Genomic DNA, 13,874 nt, shown 5'->3' with positions numbered 1-13,874 from the left:
TATTAATTAATAAAAACCTTGAATTTCATCGTGGTCAACGTGTATATAAATTTCTTATTAATTTCCAGTAATGCCTTTTGAATTGTGAATCATTTTTTGTATTTAGTATCTTCATTTTTAGACTTCAGTTGTCATTTTTAATAAATTACTGAAGTATTTAAAATATCTACCTACCAGTTTTAATAAAATACCAATAAATTTTTTTTCTTACAGAAGCAGTATTGCTCAGTTCATAAATTATCAAATAATATTAATTTAGAAATTCAGGAAAGCCCTTACATTTTCTGCATCCCGTTCAACGTATACGTAAATATGTGCTGGAAAAAATTTGATAAATGCCTTCTGAGTTCTGAATTAATTTGTAATTTTTTTATATACTCATATAATACATTCATGTAACTTTAACATTATTTAATATGTTTATATTTTAAATAATTATTTGTGATTATTTTGTAATGTTTCTTTGATCAAGGTTTTTAACATGGTTTTCCTTGAGTCATCCATCCAAGCAGTTCTTTTTTATTATGCACAGAATAGCTTAATTACTCATTCATGCTGTGGTCGATATAATGTTTTATTATGTTGATTATAAAAAATTTCTTCTCGATCAAATTTTTGAAACTGCCCAATTGATATTTAATTTCTGCCTGTGATGTAACATATCTTTTGTTACAGTTGTGAATATTTCCTTAAAGTGATTCAGATCATACAACTTTTGCAATAAAACTATATGTTTTTAATGCACTGTTTAAGTCCAGACTTAAACAATTTTTCAATGAATTTCAAGTATGCATTTAAGAGAGGACTGGATAGACCATCTGTCAGAAATAAATTTTATTTACATTTTCAAGTTTATCTGTTGTTGTATTTGGCCATTATTTGAGCTAATAGTTGTGTGTGTACTGCCACTGGTATCGAACATTGTGTCAGTCTTAAGTAATGCAACATCTGTATTCTACTAATTAAACAGGACTCATCATTTATTCATCTCGGCCGAAAAGTAAATAGGTTAGGTTTGGACATGCACCCTCCTCATTGTGGGCCAAAGCTATTTGTTGTTCAGGTTCTGATAGGTGCATGGCAAAGGAGTGACAAAGACCGTTGTTCTGTTTACACTCCTTTTGTGTGTGCTGTAATCTGTGGTATTACACGATTGCTTACTCAGCCAAGTTCTTGTATAGCCGATCCAACAACAGATGAGAGGTGCGAGTGGAGCTAACAGGAGGATTTATAGGCCTCTGGCTGTCTGTAGCTTGCTGTGGGCAATTGTCACATTTTTGGGTTCATCCATTTGAGTTGGTAGATAGCGAGGTTCGTTAGATTTTTATTTCTTTAGGCGGCAATGTCAGAAAGCAAATCTAAGAAGCAACCCAAGCCCAAGTGGGTTAGAAGGACTGTTGAAGTTGCTGAGGTAAGGACTGACGATTCGTCAGCTTCCTCTGGTGATGAAGAAAGTCAGGCAGGGACTTGCACTCAGGTAAAGGAAGACTGATTCTCTGCAATCAAAAGGTAAGCCTGGTAGCTCCATGCCATTGATGAGAGTTTTTAGTGAGCAGCTGATGGCCTTTCTGAAGAATCCCAGAAGTGCCTCAGCTATTTTAAGGTCAAAATTGGCCAGCATTGGCAGAAGGATACAAGCCATTGACTTCTAAGCCAGTCTTGGAGAAGGAAGAGATGGTTAAGGAGAGACTGTTCCTTTGCTAGTTGCTGAGCTCCTAAGGCCCAGTAGAAACATTATGCAGATATTATCAAGGACAAGAAGAGGCCAGTTTGTCTCGAAGGCAATCCTGTTGGTTAATATGAATGATATGAATGAATGGTTAATATGATATGAATGAATGTCGGTTCGTTAATATGAATGAGGGACATACCAAAATTAGTAAAAAGATGAGAGACGAATTTAAAGTCATTCTTCGAACAATGAGGTCAAATCTGAGAATATGATACATAAGAGAAACCAAGAAGGGCCTTGTTGCGGTGGCTGATAACAAGGAGACAAAATCGTATTGAACTCGTCAAAGGATGAGGTGATATCTTTCATTAGAGGACAGAACATACAGTTGGACGAGGCTGCATTTAAGTCCGGTTTTTATTTAAAACAGGAAGGCGCTACCACGGGTTGTTTGAGGTGGGTACTTCATTGCTGAAGGGAGGCTGTTCATTGATTTTGTTTCTTGCAGCGTCAAGGAGTATGTCGATGTTGAGTAGCGTTTTAAGTGTTGTCAGTATGATCACAGGGCTAATTTCTGTAATCTGCCCGTTATCTGTGTCCATTACTGTCAGGAAAGACATAAGCGCAAGGACTCCCAAAAAGGCTGATCCTCCATCGTGTATAAATTGAAAAAGGTTGAGGAAAGATCATAAGCACTCTTTTGATACCAAGGAGTGTGGGTCATATTCGAGAGCTGTCGAGACGTATTTTAATTCTCTTGATTGTTAGTTTTGGTCAGTTGAATGGACAAGGTACTTATATTGTTCAAATCGAGTTAGGTGAAGTGGCCTTACGTCGTAAGCTAGGTGTTGTTTTGTTGCAGCATCTGTATATTACATATGGTGACCTGCCGGGTTTTGCAGGATGGAAGCGATTTTATTGTTCTGACAGCATGTCAGTTGTTTTGTGCAGAAAAGAAATAAGTTGTGTCTTCTAGTGGCAGCTCTCTAACAATTATCAAGTTGTTAGGAAAGGTATTCAGAACTTACATCTATATATTTTAAGTTCTTATTTCCAGTATTGGGACCCTGCTGATCGTCATCTTGAGGTCTGGGAGAAAATTCTTCAATTTTCAGAGCACAGTTGGTATTGTTATTGGTGGTATAATCGTGATTATACCAATGAGAGTGGTGAAGCGATTGTAGGTTTTGTCTTGCAACATGACTTAGAGGTTTTTAGTGTTTCTGGTGAGCTGCCAACTTACAGTGGACGGTAGGAAGCAATTACCGGCACCAGTATGTTACGGTTGGAAAGATGTATTTCCACCTGTGTCAGTGGTTGGAAGGTTGATTTCTCTAGTGATCAACGTCTTATTGTCTTCGAGATCATTGAAGGCCTGAATGATGGTTATAAGTGTAATTTCCCGGTTCAGCAGAGGTGTTTTCTGTACAGGAAAACCAACTGGCGAAGGTTTATCACAATTTTTTCGGCCAGGCCCCGTGGCTTGGACAGGGGTCTGGATGGTCTTGATCTTGAGGGCCAGGCAAGTCGGTTATCGGCGGCTTTCATCGATGCCGTTGAGCGTTCCATTCCCCCCCGCAGTTTGGGTTGGGAGAAGATGACTTCTCGGTGGATGCGAGAACTTACTGAGCTGAAATCATTTGTTTCCATTTATGGAGGTTCTCTAAAACTGAAGAGTGACTCTGAGAGGCGAGAAGATCTGGGTTCGATTGGTGTTTTCCTCATCTGGGGACTAGGGATGAAGGCACCTCCCAGAACCGTGTTAATGCTTAATTGCGGTTCCGGTTCCGGGAGTCAGGGTTAAAATAAGGAAAAAAAGGATTGTCCCCAAGACAGTGTGCTAGGCCCATATTGTGGTTTGTGAAGTTTGATTCTTTGATACGGCTGTCGCGTTGTCGCCTACGGTGATGACGGGCTGCTGCTGGACGAAGGATGTTCACGGGGTGAGGTTGAACTCCGCATCCTTTAGGCATGCAGGATACTTGAGCTCTAGGGCCTTCAACATAAGATTGCATTCAATCCAGATAAAACCAAGATGACGCTGCTGAAGGGCCGTTTGACTATGATGTGGCGAGTCGTGTTTCAATGCCAGGCACAGAACAATTCGATATGTTCAAGTTTAGAAGTAAATCGGGATGCTTTTTCACGAAAATTTTCGTTTTAAGGAGCATTTACAGTACATCGCAAAGAAGGTCAGCGATGCCTTCTTTGGTATTCGCGTGTGGATTGGGGTCTGAATTTTAAGACTGAGTATTCTGTATAAGGATGTGTGTGATGCAATTATGTTGTATACCACACCTGTTTGGGTGGATAAGCTAAAATTTAAAACTTATAGGGACATTTTGTTGAGGGTCCAGCCCCTGCTATTGTTAATGGTAACAGGTGGTTACTGTACAATTTCTTGTGAGAATGTCCTGGTGATTGCTGGAGAATAGTCTATTGTGTTTCTTGTGTTTGAGCGTTAGCAACACTATTTCGTGTAGAAGTTGGGTCAACTAACTTCTGTTAGAATTAGAGAGATTGAGAATGATGGATTTCAATTGTGGCAGACTAGGTGGGATGAGATGGCTTATGGGCATTACATGCATGGTCTTTTCCCTGATATGAGGAGTCTTCGGGGCGGCTCTTGGGTGTCTCCTAGCAATTAGGCATAAAATGATTTATTACCCAATAACAGTTTACATTGAGTAGCTCCTTCCTTCAAACTCTCTGGGTTGGTCTAGTGCTGAATTTTTCATTATAAATCAGCTGATTTCGAAGTCAAGAGTTCTAAGGTTCAAATCCTGGTAAAAGCAGTTACTTTTATACAGATTTGATTTTGATTTTATACTAGGTCATGGATACTGGTGTTCTTTGGTGGTTGGGTTTCAATTAACTACACATCCATGAATGGTCAATCTGAGTCTGTACAAGACTAAACTTCATTTACATTCATCCTACCTTATGGTGGTAAATACCTTACAGTGGTTCTGGAGACTAAACGGAAAAAGAAACCCCCTTCTACCAGAAGGACACTTAAAGAGCAAGTTATACATTTTTAAATATGTTTCAAAAAAAGGTAATTTTACATCAGTAAATTCAAAGTGCACTGGGAAAGTATTGCAGTATGACAGAACAGATCATCACAGATGGTTATGTCCAAACACGCACAAGTTAGTGCATGTTTGGACAGATGAAAACCTGCAACCCACTGGGTTGGTCTAGTGGTGAACGCGTCTTCGCAAATCAGCTGATTTCAAACTTGAGAGTTCTAATGTTCAAATCCTAGTAAAGGCAGTTACTTTAATATGAATTTGAGTACTAGACCATGGATACTAGTGTTCTTTGGTGGTTGTGTTTCAATTAAACACACATCTCAGAAATGGTCGACCTGAGACTGTACAAGACTACACTTCACTTACACTCTTACATATATCTTCATTCATCCTCCAAAGTAATACCTGATGGTGATTCCTGGAGGATAAACATGGAAAAAAAATTTATTAAACCTACACTTTGCCACTCTTAGTCTGTGTTATTTTATTTTTAACTGTATTAATGAAAAGAAGTAGTGATGACAATTTTGCGTGTGGGTTAACTGTGGAAGGTGTTGAGAGGAATGTGCTTGGAGAGGATTGTCCTCATCATACACAATATTTAAGTGATATTGAGAATTTGTGTAAAAGAAAAGAAATTGTGATTATGCTAAGTTAGTTAGCCATCCAGTTTCAAATAATTTAATATTAGAGAGTAAAAAACGATCAAGATTGAGATGTATGAAGCAGATATTTGAGATGTCTAATTATCTTGATGTTAAAAGATTAGCACAGAAGAACAGAAAGGAATAGAGAGAATAAATTAAATTATTTAAATGACCGATGATTCAAAGAAAGATGCTAATCTGTTTTTTATATTATATAAATTTGGATTAGATTTTGGACCAAGAAAGATAATTAATTTGGTTATTAATATTAACATACTTTTTTTTTATTATTACTTATTCACAAAAGTTATTCATTTATTTTTAATACAGTTTAATTATTTAATTATATTTCATTTAAAATAAATATCAGTATGATATGTTTATCATAAATCATTTTCATAATGAGAAAATGAATTTTATGTAAAATTTCTGTACGTCAAAGAATTCCATATATACTCATATACAATGGAAAATAAAATGTCACATGATGACTACATAAGATTTCTGTTGTAGTTATTTTTCCAACATTTTTTAAAGAAGGATAATGTATTCACTTTTTTTTTTTTGTTCAGTCAAAAATAGCTTCTTTTTTGTTGTAGTGATAGTCTCTAGTATCATGCAATCTAATATATTATGCATATCATCTGTATATTTTTAGCCATAACAATAAAAAGAAAAAAAATATATTTACAATTTTATCTTTTGTGTTATGTAAAATTTATAGAGAAGATGATTTAACATTGTGTTCATGTCACTTGTTGTCTGTGGGTATATCTATATATACATATACCACATCAGTTCTTTCCTCATTTTACTTAAGTGATGTAAGTTACACACTTGCATTTGTTTTATTTGGTTGTGTGTTACACATACAATTTTTTAATATTTCTCTTTTTTTTGGTAAGTGAAAGTTTATTTATTTTTTAATTGTAGGTATATTAGAAAATTTGTAAAGATAATACTGATATATATATATATATATATATATATTAGTATTAATTATATTTACAAATTTTATATATATATATCACAAAAAAAAAAAATTGATTTTGTTCAAAGACATTTTAGAAAAAAACTTTAAGGCAGATTTTTTACCTACAATGTACCTAGATAAATAATTTTAAAAAACTTTTCAAAAAATCAACTTCTACCTCCTAAAGTTGAAATGTATGTTTTTTGTTCTTTTGCTCTATCTACCTTCAGTTTAAATATCTTTCAAAAATGTTTTTACAAGTTATACTTCATATGTAGAACTATCGAGAAATGTCTACAATTTTTTTAAGATATAAACCTCAATGTAGCACGCCTAGCAGAAAAGTTTTATGAAACTTTTCTTTTTCTTGTTTTTTCCTTTCTTGAAGGGAGTGTTAGATTTAAAGAAAACTACTTAAGCAAATTTGTTTTTTTAACCTAAATTTGAATATTTAAAAAAAAATAATGCATCAGTGGTAAAAAATTCACTTTAATAAAGTTTTCTCTAAAATGCCTCTGTAGAAAATCAAAATTGTTTTTTTACAATAAAACCCCCATACTTAAATGAATTAAAAAAAAATTAATATGATCATTGCCATAAATAGAAATATTTGAGCCAGATATGAAGAAAATCAGTTAGTGCAACACACACATACATATATATATATATGTATGTTTTTTGTTCTAAATGTACTAGTTGGATCCTAAAACAAAGACTTATAAAAAACCTGATACCTCATTTTTTACATGATCACCTTACTTCTTGTTTAATACAGCTAGCTATTCTGGCTATATTCACCAGAAAAGTAAAAATGAAAAAACATCATAAAATTTAAATGATTACAAAAATATTTTAGTTATAATTGTTAGGAAAAAGTATGAATTAAAAAACTGCTGATCTGACTTTTAATAAGATGAACTTATTAAATAAAATAATCAGCAATGAATTTGGGTAGATAATATAATAAGCTAATATTAAAACTGAATTTGGTGATTGATTCTTACTTAAGTTTTCTGTTGTATTAGTGTATTTATAATTTAAATGTCTTTAATTTACTTGTTTCTTTGTATTAATTTTAATTTTTAATTTTCCTTTCATTTGTTTTCAAAGTGATAATTTCCAAATTCATTTTTTTTTCATTATTTTGCATGTATATGTACACTACATGAATCTTTTTATATTTTATGTTTTTTCCTGCTTTTTGAGATCATTGCTGATATGAAATCTTTGTAATACTGAATAAATGTAGAAATTAAAAAAAAATTTCCTTATGAATGGGGGAAAAAATTGCTTGCTTTCACTGCCAAAGTTTCAGAAGAAAAATGATTCCTCATGCCAATAAATTTCTGTTATACTTCAAAGTTTTTGTATTATAATAATTATTTGGAGATATTTAAAAAATGGCATCATCATAGTATGTTTGACAGTGGCATATCTTGTTCAGTTTGCTCTGTGGTGTCTTTGAACATGCTACAGTGATTTCTTAGTTTACTATTAATTAATTAATGGTTGAATTGTACAACTACTGATTAAGAAAACAATCTGAGGTAGCATCCTTAAATTAATTCTGTTCCTACTAATAATCATGACATCGAGAGTTAATATAATTAATTTTATTACATAATTAATTCTCTATTTTTCTTAATTAAACTTTCTAACTGATGACTTATTTAATAAGTAAATATCAATTTTATTTTGATTTAGAAATTGTTGTTCTAATACTGGATTTACTTTATTTATAAATTTATACTCAAATATTTAGGTAAAATACGTTTGTGAAAAATACAGTAAAAAATATAATTATTCGCAAATGCAGTTATTTTCTACCTTTTATTAGTTCTATGACCCCCAAAACATTAAAAAAAAATATAATGAATATTTTGCAACCCTTCAATACAATGAGACCTAGTTAAAAATATTTAGCTGCATTAATAGCAATGGGTATGAACACACATTTTTGAAGTGTACAAGCAATGTACACTTGAATGTATGAGCAATTTACAGGTTCCAACTTGATGTGTATGTGCTCCTTGCAATTTGGTCATATAATATTTATTATGAGAGTTCGAACATCCACAGGGTATATTTGAACAGGCTGAGCTGTTATCAATATAAGAGAGGCGTAGGCATTGCAGAACATTTAGTTTCAAATATGAAGTGTGCATTTGGTACCTTTATTTAAGTTTCTAAAAGCGTAATTTCATTGAAAAATAATAATAATTGAGGTTTCAGTTTTGTAAAATAAAGTTTAATATTTATTTTATTAAATGGCTAAAAACGAAATACAGGAATCGTCTTTTATCCCTTGAAAACAATTTGCTTTTCTGATGTTTCTAAAATAGATCCATATATGTAAATTTTTAAATGAAAAAAAAGCAACCAACACTAATTTATTTTCTTTACATGTGTACTTACTTATAAATGTAAGTAAAATGTTATAATAAATGACTTTTTTAATAAAATAATTTCATTACTGTTTATGTTTAAAGTTGTAGGCTAATTTTGCAACCCTTATTTCATTTCTCGACCCCCAGGTCGAGCAGAAACACTGCTCTAAAAAATAAATAATGAATTAACAAATGTGATATGACAAACTGACAGTAAAAACAATCGATTAACTGTTTTGGCTGCAGACATTTGAATCACAATAACAATTAAATAATTTTTACAAAATCATAATTGTTGTAAAGATGAAAAAAAGTAAAATTAGGTTTTATAATATGAAGGTATTATTACACATTATGTTCAACAATAAAAGATTGAAAGAACCAGCTTGATCGAAATCAGGATCAGCAGCTCTAAATCAGGATCTCTAGTTGTTATGGTACTTCTTTCTCCTTCAGGTATAATTGAACAAAAATTGTATTTATAATAAAATAATTTATTCTCAGTGTTTTCTAATTACAACGGACTGTGTATCATGGTATTTCAGAGAGTTTGTAGATAAAAGTAAGTTACATATTCTACACTAATACTTAAATTGTCTAAAATATTTTTGTATCTGTATTTTTTTTTTAAGTAAGCTGATTTTTTTAGAACATAAAACTAATGTCAATTTTAGTTACAGATTCTGTCGTACAATATCTTGATGTATTATATATTTTGTCAAAATGTATATCAATTGATTTAAAGACTTGATACATAAGCACATTTATAAAGTAAAAGTAGCAAAGCAGGTAGGTACAATATAGTATAGTACAAATTAATGGAAACATTGCAATGTATAGGGAAATTTCAGTTTAACTTCATCCTACTGCTTTTTGCAAGGCCACTTTTGTTATTTTAAGACAGACAACTGTGCCAGTTGTTATCTTTTATAATCTAAAGTGAAGTTACATATGCAGTGTTTTGTTTAAAGTTTTTAACTATTTTGTTTAATTTTTGTAATCATTGTGTTTTGTTTTTCTGCTAGATAAATTGTGTAATTTTTATTGTGATCATTTTATTTAATTTTTTTTTTTATTAATCTTACACGATAAAACAACAAAAATCAAAACTATCCAAAAACATTCTGTAATCTCTTTGCATAAAATGACAGCATAATGTGGGTTAGTTACCATTTATATCAAAACTATCAATTACATTCATTCATTCATGCTCTGCCATTAGGGCAGATCCTGTCACAATTGCTGCTTTCCACCTTGTTCTATCCTTTGCTAAACTCTTTGTTTTGCTAACTTTCTTCTCATATAGTGTCCTAGCCAGTTCCTTTTGGTCTAGCCAGAAAAAAGAGAAAGCTTACAGAAAAAAAAGTTCTACTTAAAGAGATGATGTCAAATCAGTTAAATGATATAAAGTTGGTTCTCAAAAATCAGATCATGGTCTTTAAAGGGAAATGGGTTGTCTTTTGTGTTAAATTTATAATTCAGTAATATGAAAATGGTTACTTGAAGTAAAAATCAGAAAGTATGACTATAATTGGTTAAAATATCTATAAACTAGACTTTTGAAGAATGATTAATGATAGTTTTTTCTGATGGAACATATTTCATTATGGAAAAAAGTCTGCAATTTGTTTGAAGGGCATGAATCTTTTTTTCCTGTAAAGTTATTTCTTCAGTATTTGAAACATCCAGCAGAAAAACCTTTTTGGGGGTATTTTTCTGTTGAAGGACCTTATTGTCTTATTCCTATCGAAGGAATAATGAATACAAAAACATATTGATGAATATAGTAACTGAAAAACAGTATTCTGCTTCTTATTAAATGGAAAAATTGAGTGTTTCAGCAAGATCTTGCTCTATCATTATTAAAAAGCAGAAAAAAAAGTTTATGAATGATGATAGTGTTCATTTGTTAGTCTTACTAACAAAACTTGCCTGATTAACCCTATTGGATATTATCCAATTTTTATCCTATGAACATATCTGGATATGATTTTGGGATGAAAAAGTTTTCTAAAAATATATAAAACTAATTCAATATATGAAAAAAAGAATAAAAGATAATAAAATAAAAGGTAAATACATATACTATTTTGTAGTAATAAAATTAGTACAATGTAAGTAAAGTATAAAAATTTAAGTGTTTTCATTAATTTTCACCACAGTGTAGTTGCTATGGCTAAGGAAGAGTGAATAAAGTATTTCAAGAACGATGGGGGGACTCTACTCTCTTTGAATGGTTTACAAATTTAATCATTCCACCCACTTTTCAAATAATGTATGGAAAAATCTATCTATCTATATATAGGAAATATAGCTACCATTTTAGATAAAGGTAGATAGCATAGCTATGGAAAATTTATCAGAGAAACATTGTTACTTTGTTTAGGTAAAGGCAACACTGCGATGGTACTGTGGTTCACATACAGGTAAAGAATTGGTGGGGATTGTATTTGATTTTGCCCATAAACAAATGAATGCACGTAGAAACAATTACAATAGTTGGAAAAATATTTAAAATTTTGTTCAAATTTTATTTATTAAATGTTAAAGCATTACTCAAATAGTTTAATTGATGGTTTTTGCAGAGTAATTCAGATTTATAATTTAAATAAAGATTGAAATTAAAAAAGAGCATTGCATGTAATTATAATTATTAGAAAAAAAAATGGATTTGTTTCTGTTATTGCTGTTAACAATCTGAAATCTGATTGATGCCTTGGATTTATTCCTGTCCTTATTGTATGAAGATCACCTTACACATCTTAATTATCAGCTGTGGATTTGGTTATAGACCAAGAGATTTATCTTATACAGCCTATGTTGGTTAACATTGAAAGGAAAATGGTGTTTCAAAAGAAGATAGATAAATTATATCTACTGGCATTTGTATGGTGCATGTGGTGGGGTATGTCTAGAGATGTCATGGAGTTGGTGGTTATGTCCTCCTTCTGGGTTAACAACCAACTGTTGGGTATCCACCAACTTTGGGGGTTGGTGTCCCCACAGGCGTAGCCTCTGTAGCTTTTCTTCCCACTACACAGTGAACTGCAGAACACTTTACAATATACACATACACTGTACCAAGAACACTACACAAATTACAACATATACCCTTCTGCGCTTCTTTTGACGTATACACTCGGTGGTGTTGTGACACCTTACAAAACACAACTATAACCCAATGGAAACTATCATGCTGATGGGTGGATGGCTCTATCTAGTGATTCTAGAATAATGTGCTGTGGGCACCTGGGCGAACCTAGTTGTATTTAACTCTAGCTTCAGTATGCGTATGTTCTGCTGGAGTGGTCTGTTATATTGCCGGTACTTGTGGGAACTATATGGAAATTCCTAATAAACTCCGAGAAACCCCTATGATGGCTGATGGTTCATCTGAAAAAACCACTACCCGAAGTCAAGTAAAAAGACCTGATTCAGCGTTGTCTGATGAGGATAAATATGCTGTAGATGAGAACAGGTTAACTGTTGACATATCCCTTCTACAGTATAAGAACATACGATTGTTGTTGCTGAACACAATCAGGAAGGAGACTCCCTTCAAAAGGTCTCACTTTTACTGATTAGTAAAGTTATTACAGGCTCAAGTGGTTTACCTAAAAACATCAGGAAATTGAAGGATGGCAAGATGATACTTGTTGAGACAATAAGTGACGAACAGAGTCGATGACTCTTGCTTCTCACTAACATGGGTGGTATTAACATAAAAGTGGTATGCCACAAATCCTTGAATGCCAGACTAGGAATAATCTTTTGTCGAGACCTTTTGGGGCTTAGTGTCAGTGAGATTACCGATGAACTTCGTTTCCAAGGTGCTGTTGAGGTGAGATGAATTATGAGACGTCAGAGTTGAATAGAGATACCTACATTCTCTCTTATATTAACATTTAATCTTCCTATACCACCAGAGAAAATCAAAGTAGGTTACATATCTATTCGAGTGCGACCATTTATTCTTAACCCTGGGCGATGTTTCCAGATTCAAAGATCTTCTTGCCAGAACACTGCAATCTGTGCTCGATACGCAAACAAAGGCTACAATGACTCTGCCAGGAGGAAGAAAAATGTGTTAGCTGTAGGGGATGACATTAAGCTTGCCCCACTTTTAAAGAGAAGGCAGTTCTCAAAATTTGTACTAAGCAGAAGCTATCATTTCCAGCTGGAAGAAAAGAATATAAAAAGACACTACACTCCCTAATCTGGTAAAAACTGTTGTCTCTTTTGCAGCAGTTACATCAAGGAAACCCCTATAAATGTGGGTAATTAACAGTGCTGATCCTGCAGTGAATTGAAATCATTTGTTCAGGTGTTATCTGCTAAGATCGCCTCATTCACAACTATTATTTCAGAGCTAACAAAAAATACAAACAAGAAGAAAAGTATTATTGGTGGAAAGACCAACAGTGATTTACCAAAAACCACTTTAGTTGGTACAGCAACAAATAAAGTATCAGCTGCACCAACAACGCAGCAAACTATCAAGATTCCTATGAAGGCATCATAACAGTTGGTGAAATTTGGGTGCATTACTATTCACCTGAAGTTGAGGAACAGTCAAAACAAACCGGCTCCAAAGATAAACACTGTTTACCATGAAAAGTGATACCCAAAGTCATTTTAATATCCTCATGGTATAATCTTCATTGACTTTCTAGAGAAAAATAAAATGATAACCAGGTAATATTACGTATCCTCACCAGATCAAATAAATGAGGAAATAAATAAAAAACTAAAATTTTATAAAAAAGAAGATTATTTTTCACTAAGGCAATGCACCAGCTCACTCTCCTATGATTGCTACAAAGTTTTTCTACTCATCAGATTTGGCTCATCAATTGGACAATTTCAGATTTTGTACTTGTTTCAGGTCAATAGGATTTTCTACTTGATTTCTTTTCTATCGTGATATGAATTTTTGTCATTATCCCTGGACTGTTTTGGATGAAATTTAGCAAAATTTCTCTTTAAAGTGCATTAATGTTGTTTAATTTTGGTTGCAAATGGTTGAGGGGACATAGTCTTTTATGGGTTTTGTATCTCAAAATTCTATCTTACTGAAGGTAAATTTTTCACCTTATTTAATGTCCCTTAGAGGTAGCTAAGATACTTTTTAGTGTTTGCTCTTATTCAAATCCCCTCATT

At 32.6% G+C, this 13,874-nt stretch overlaps 1 protein-coding gene across 1 annotated transcript in view; it reads left to right on the top strand.

The window, feature by feature from the left end:
• The first annotated feature begins 1,342 nt into the window (after positions 1 to 1,342).
• LOC142333371 (uncharacterized) overlaps positions 1,343 to 13,874 on the top strand; it is a 109,886-nt gene continuing 97,354 nt past the window's right edge. The window contains exons 1-3 of the mRNA XM_075380392.1: positions 1,343 to 1,477; positions 2,730 to 2,923; positions 6,079 to 6,254. Of these exons, the coding sequence (XP_075236507.1) occupies positions 1,343 to 1,477; positions 2,730 to 2,923; positions 6,079 to 6,254 (505 nt within the window). The remainder of the gene's footprint in view (positions 1,478 to 2,729; positions 2,924 to 6,078; positions 6,255 to 13,874) is intronic.

Source organism: Lycorma delicatula, chromosome 12 (assembly GCF_047948215.1).
Source record: "Lycorma delicatula isolate Av1 chromosome 12, ASM4794821v1, whole genome shotgun sequence".
Taxonomy (NCBI): domain Eukaryota; kingdom Metazoa; phylum Arthropoda; class Insecta; order Hemiptera; family Fulgoridae; genus Lycorma; species Lycorma delicatula.
The sequence above is the reverse complement of the archived record's forward strand: the minus strand, read 5'-3'. Positions and strand labels throughout refer to the sequence as shown.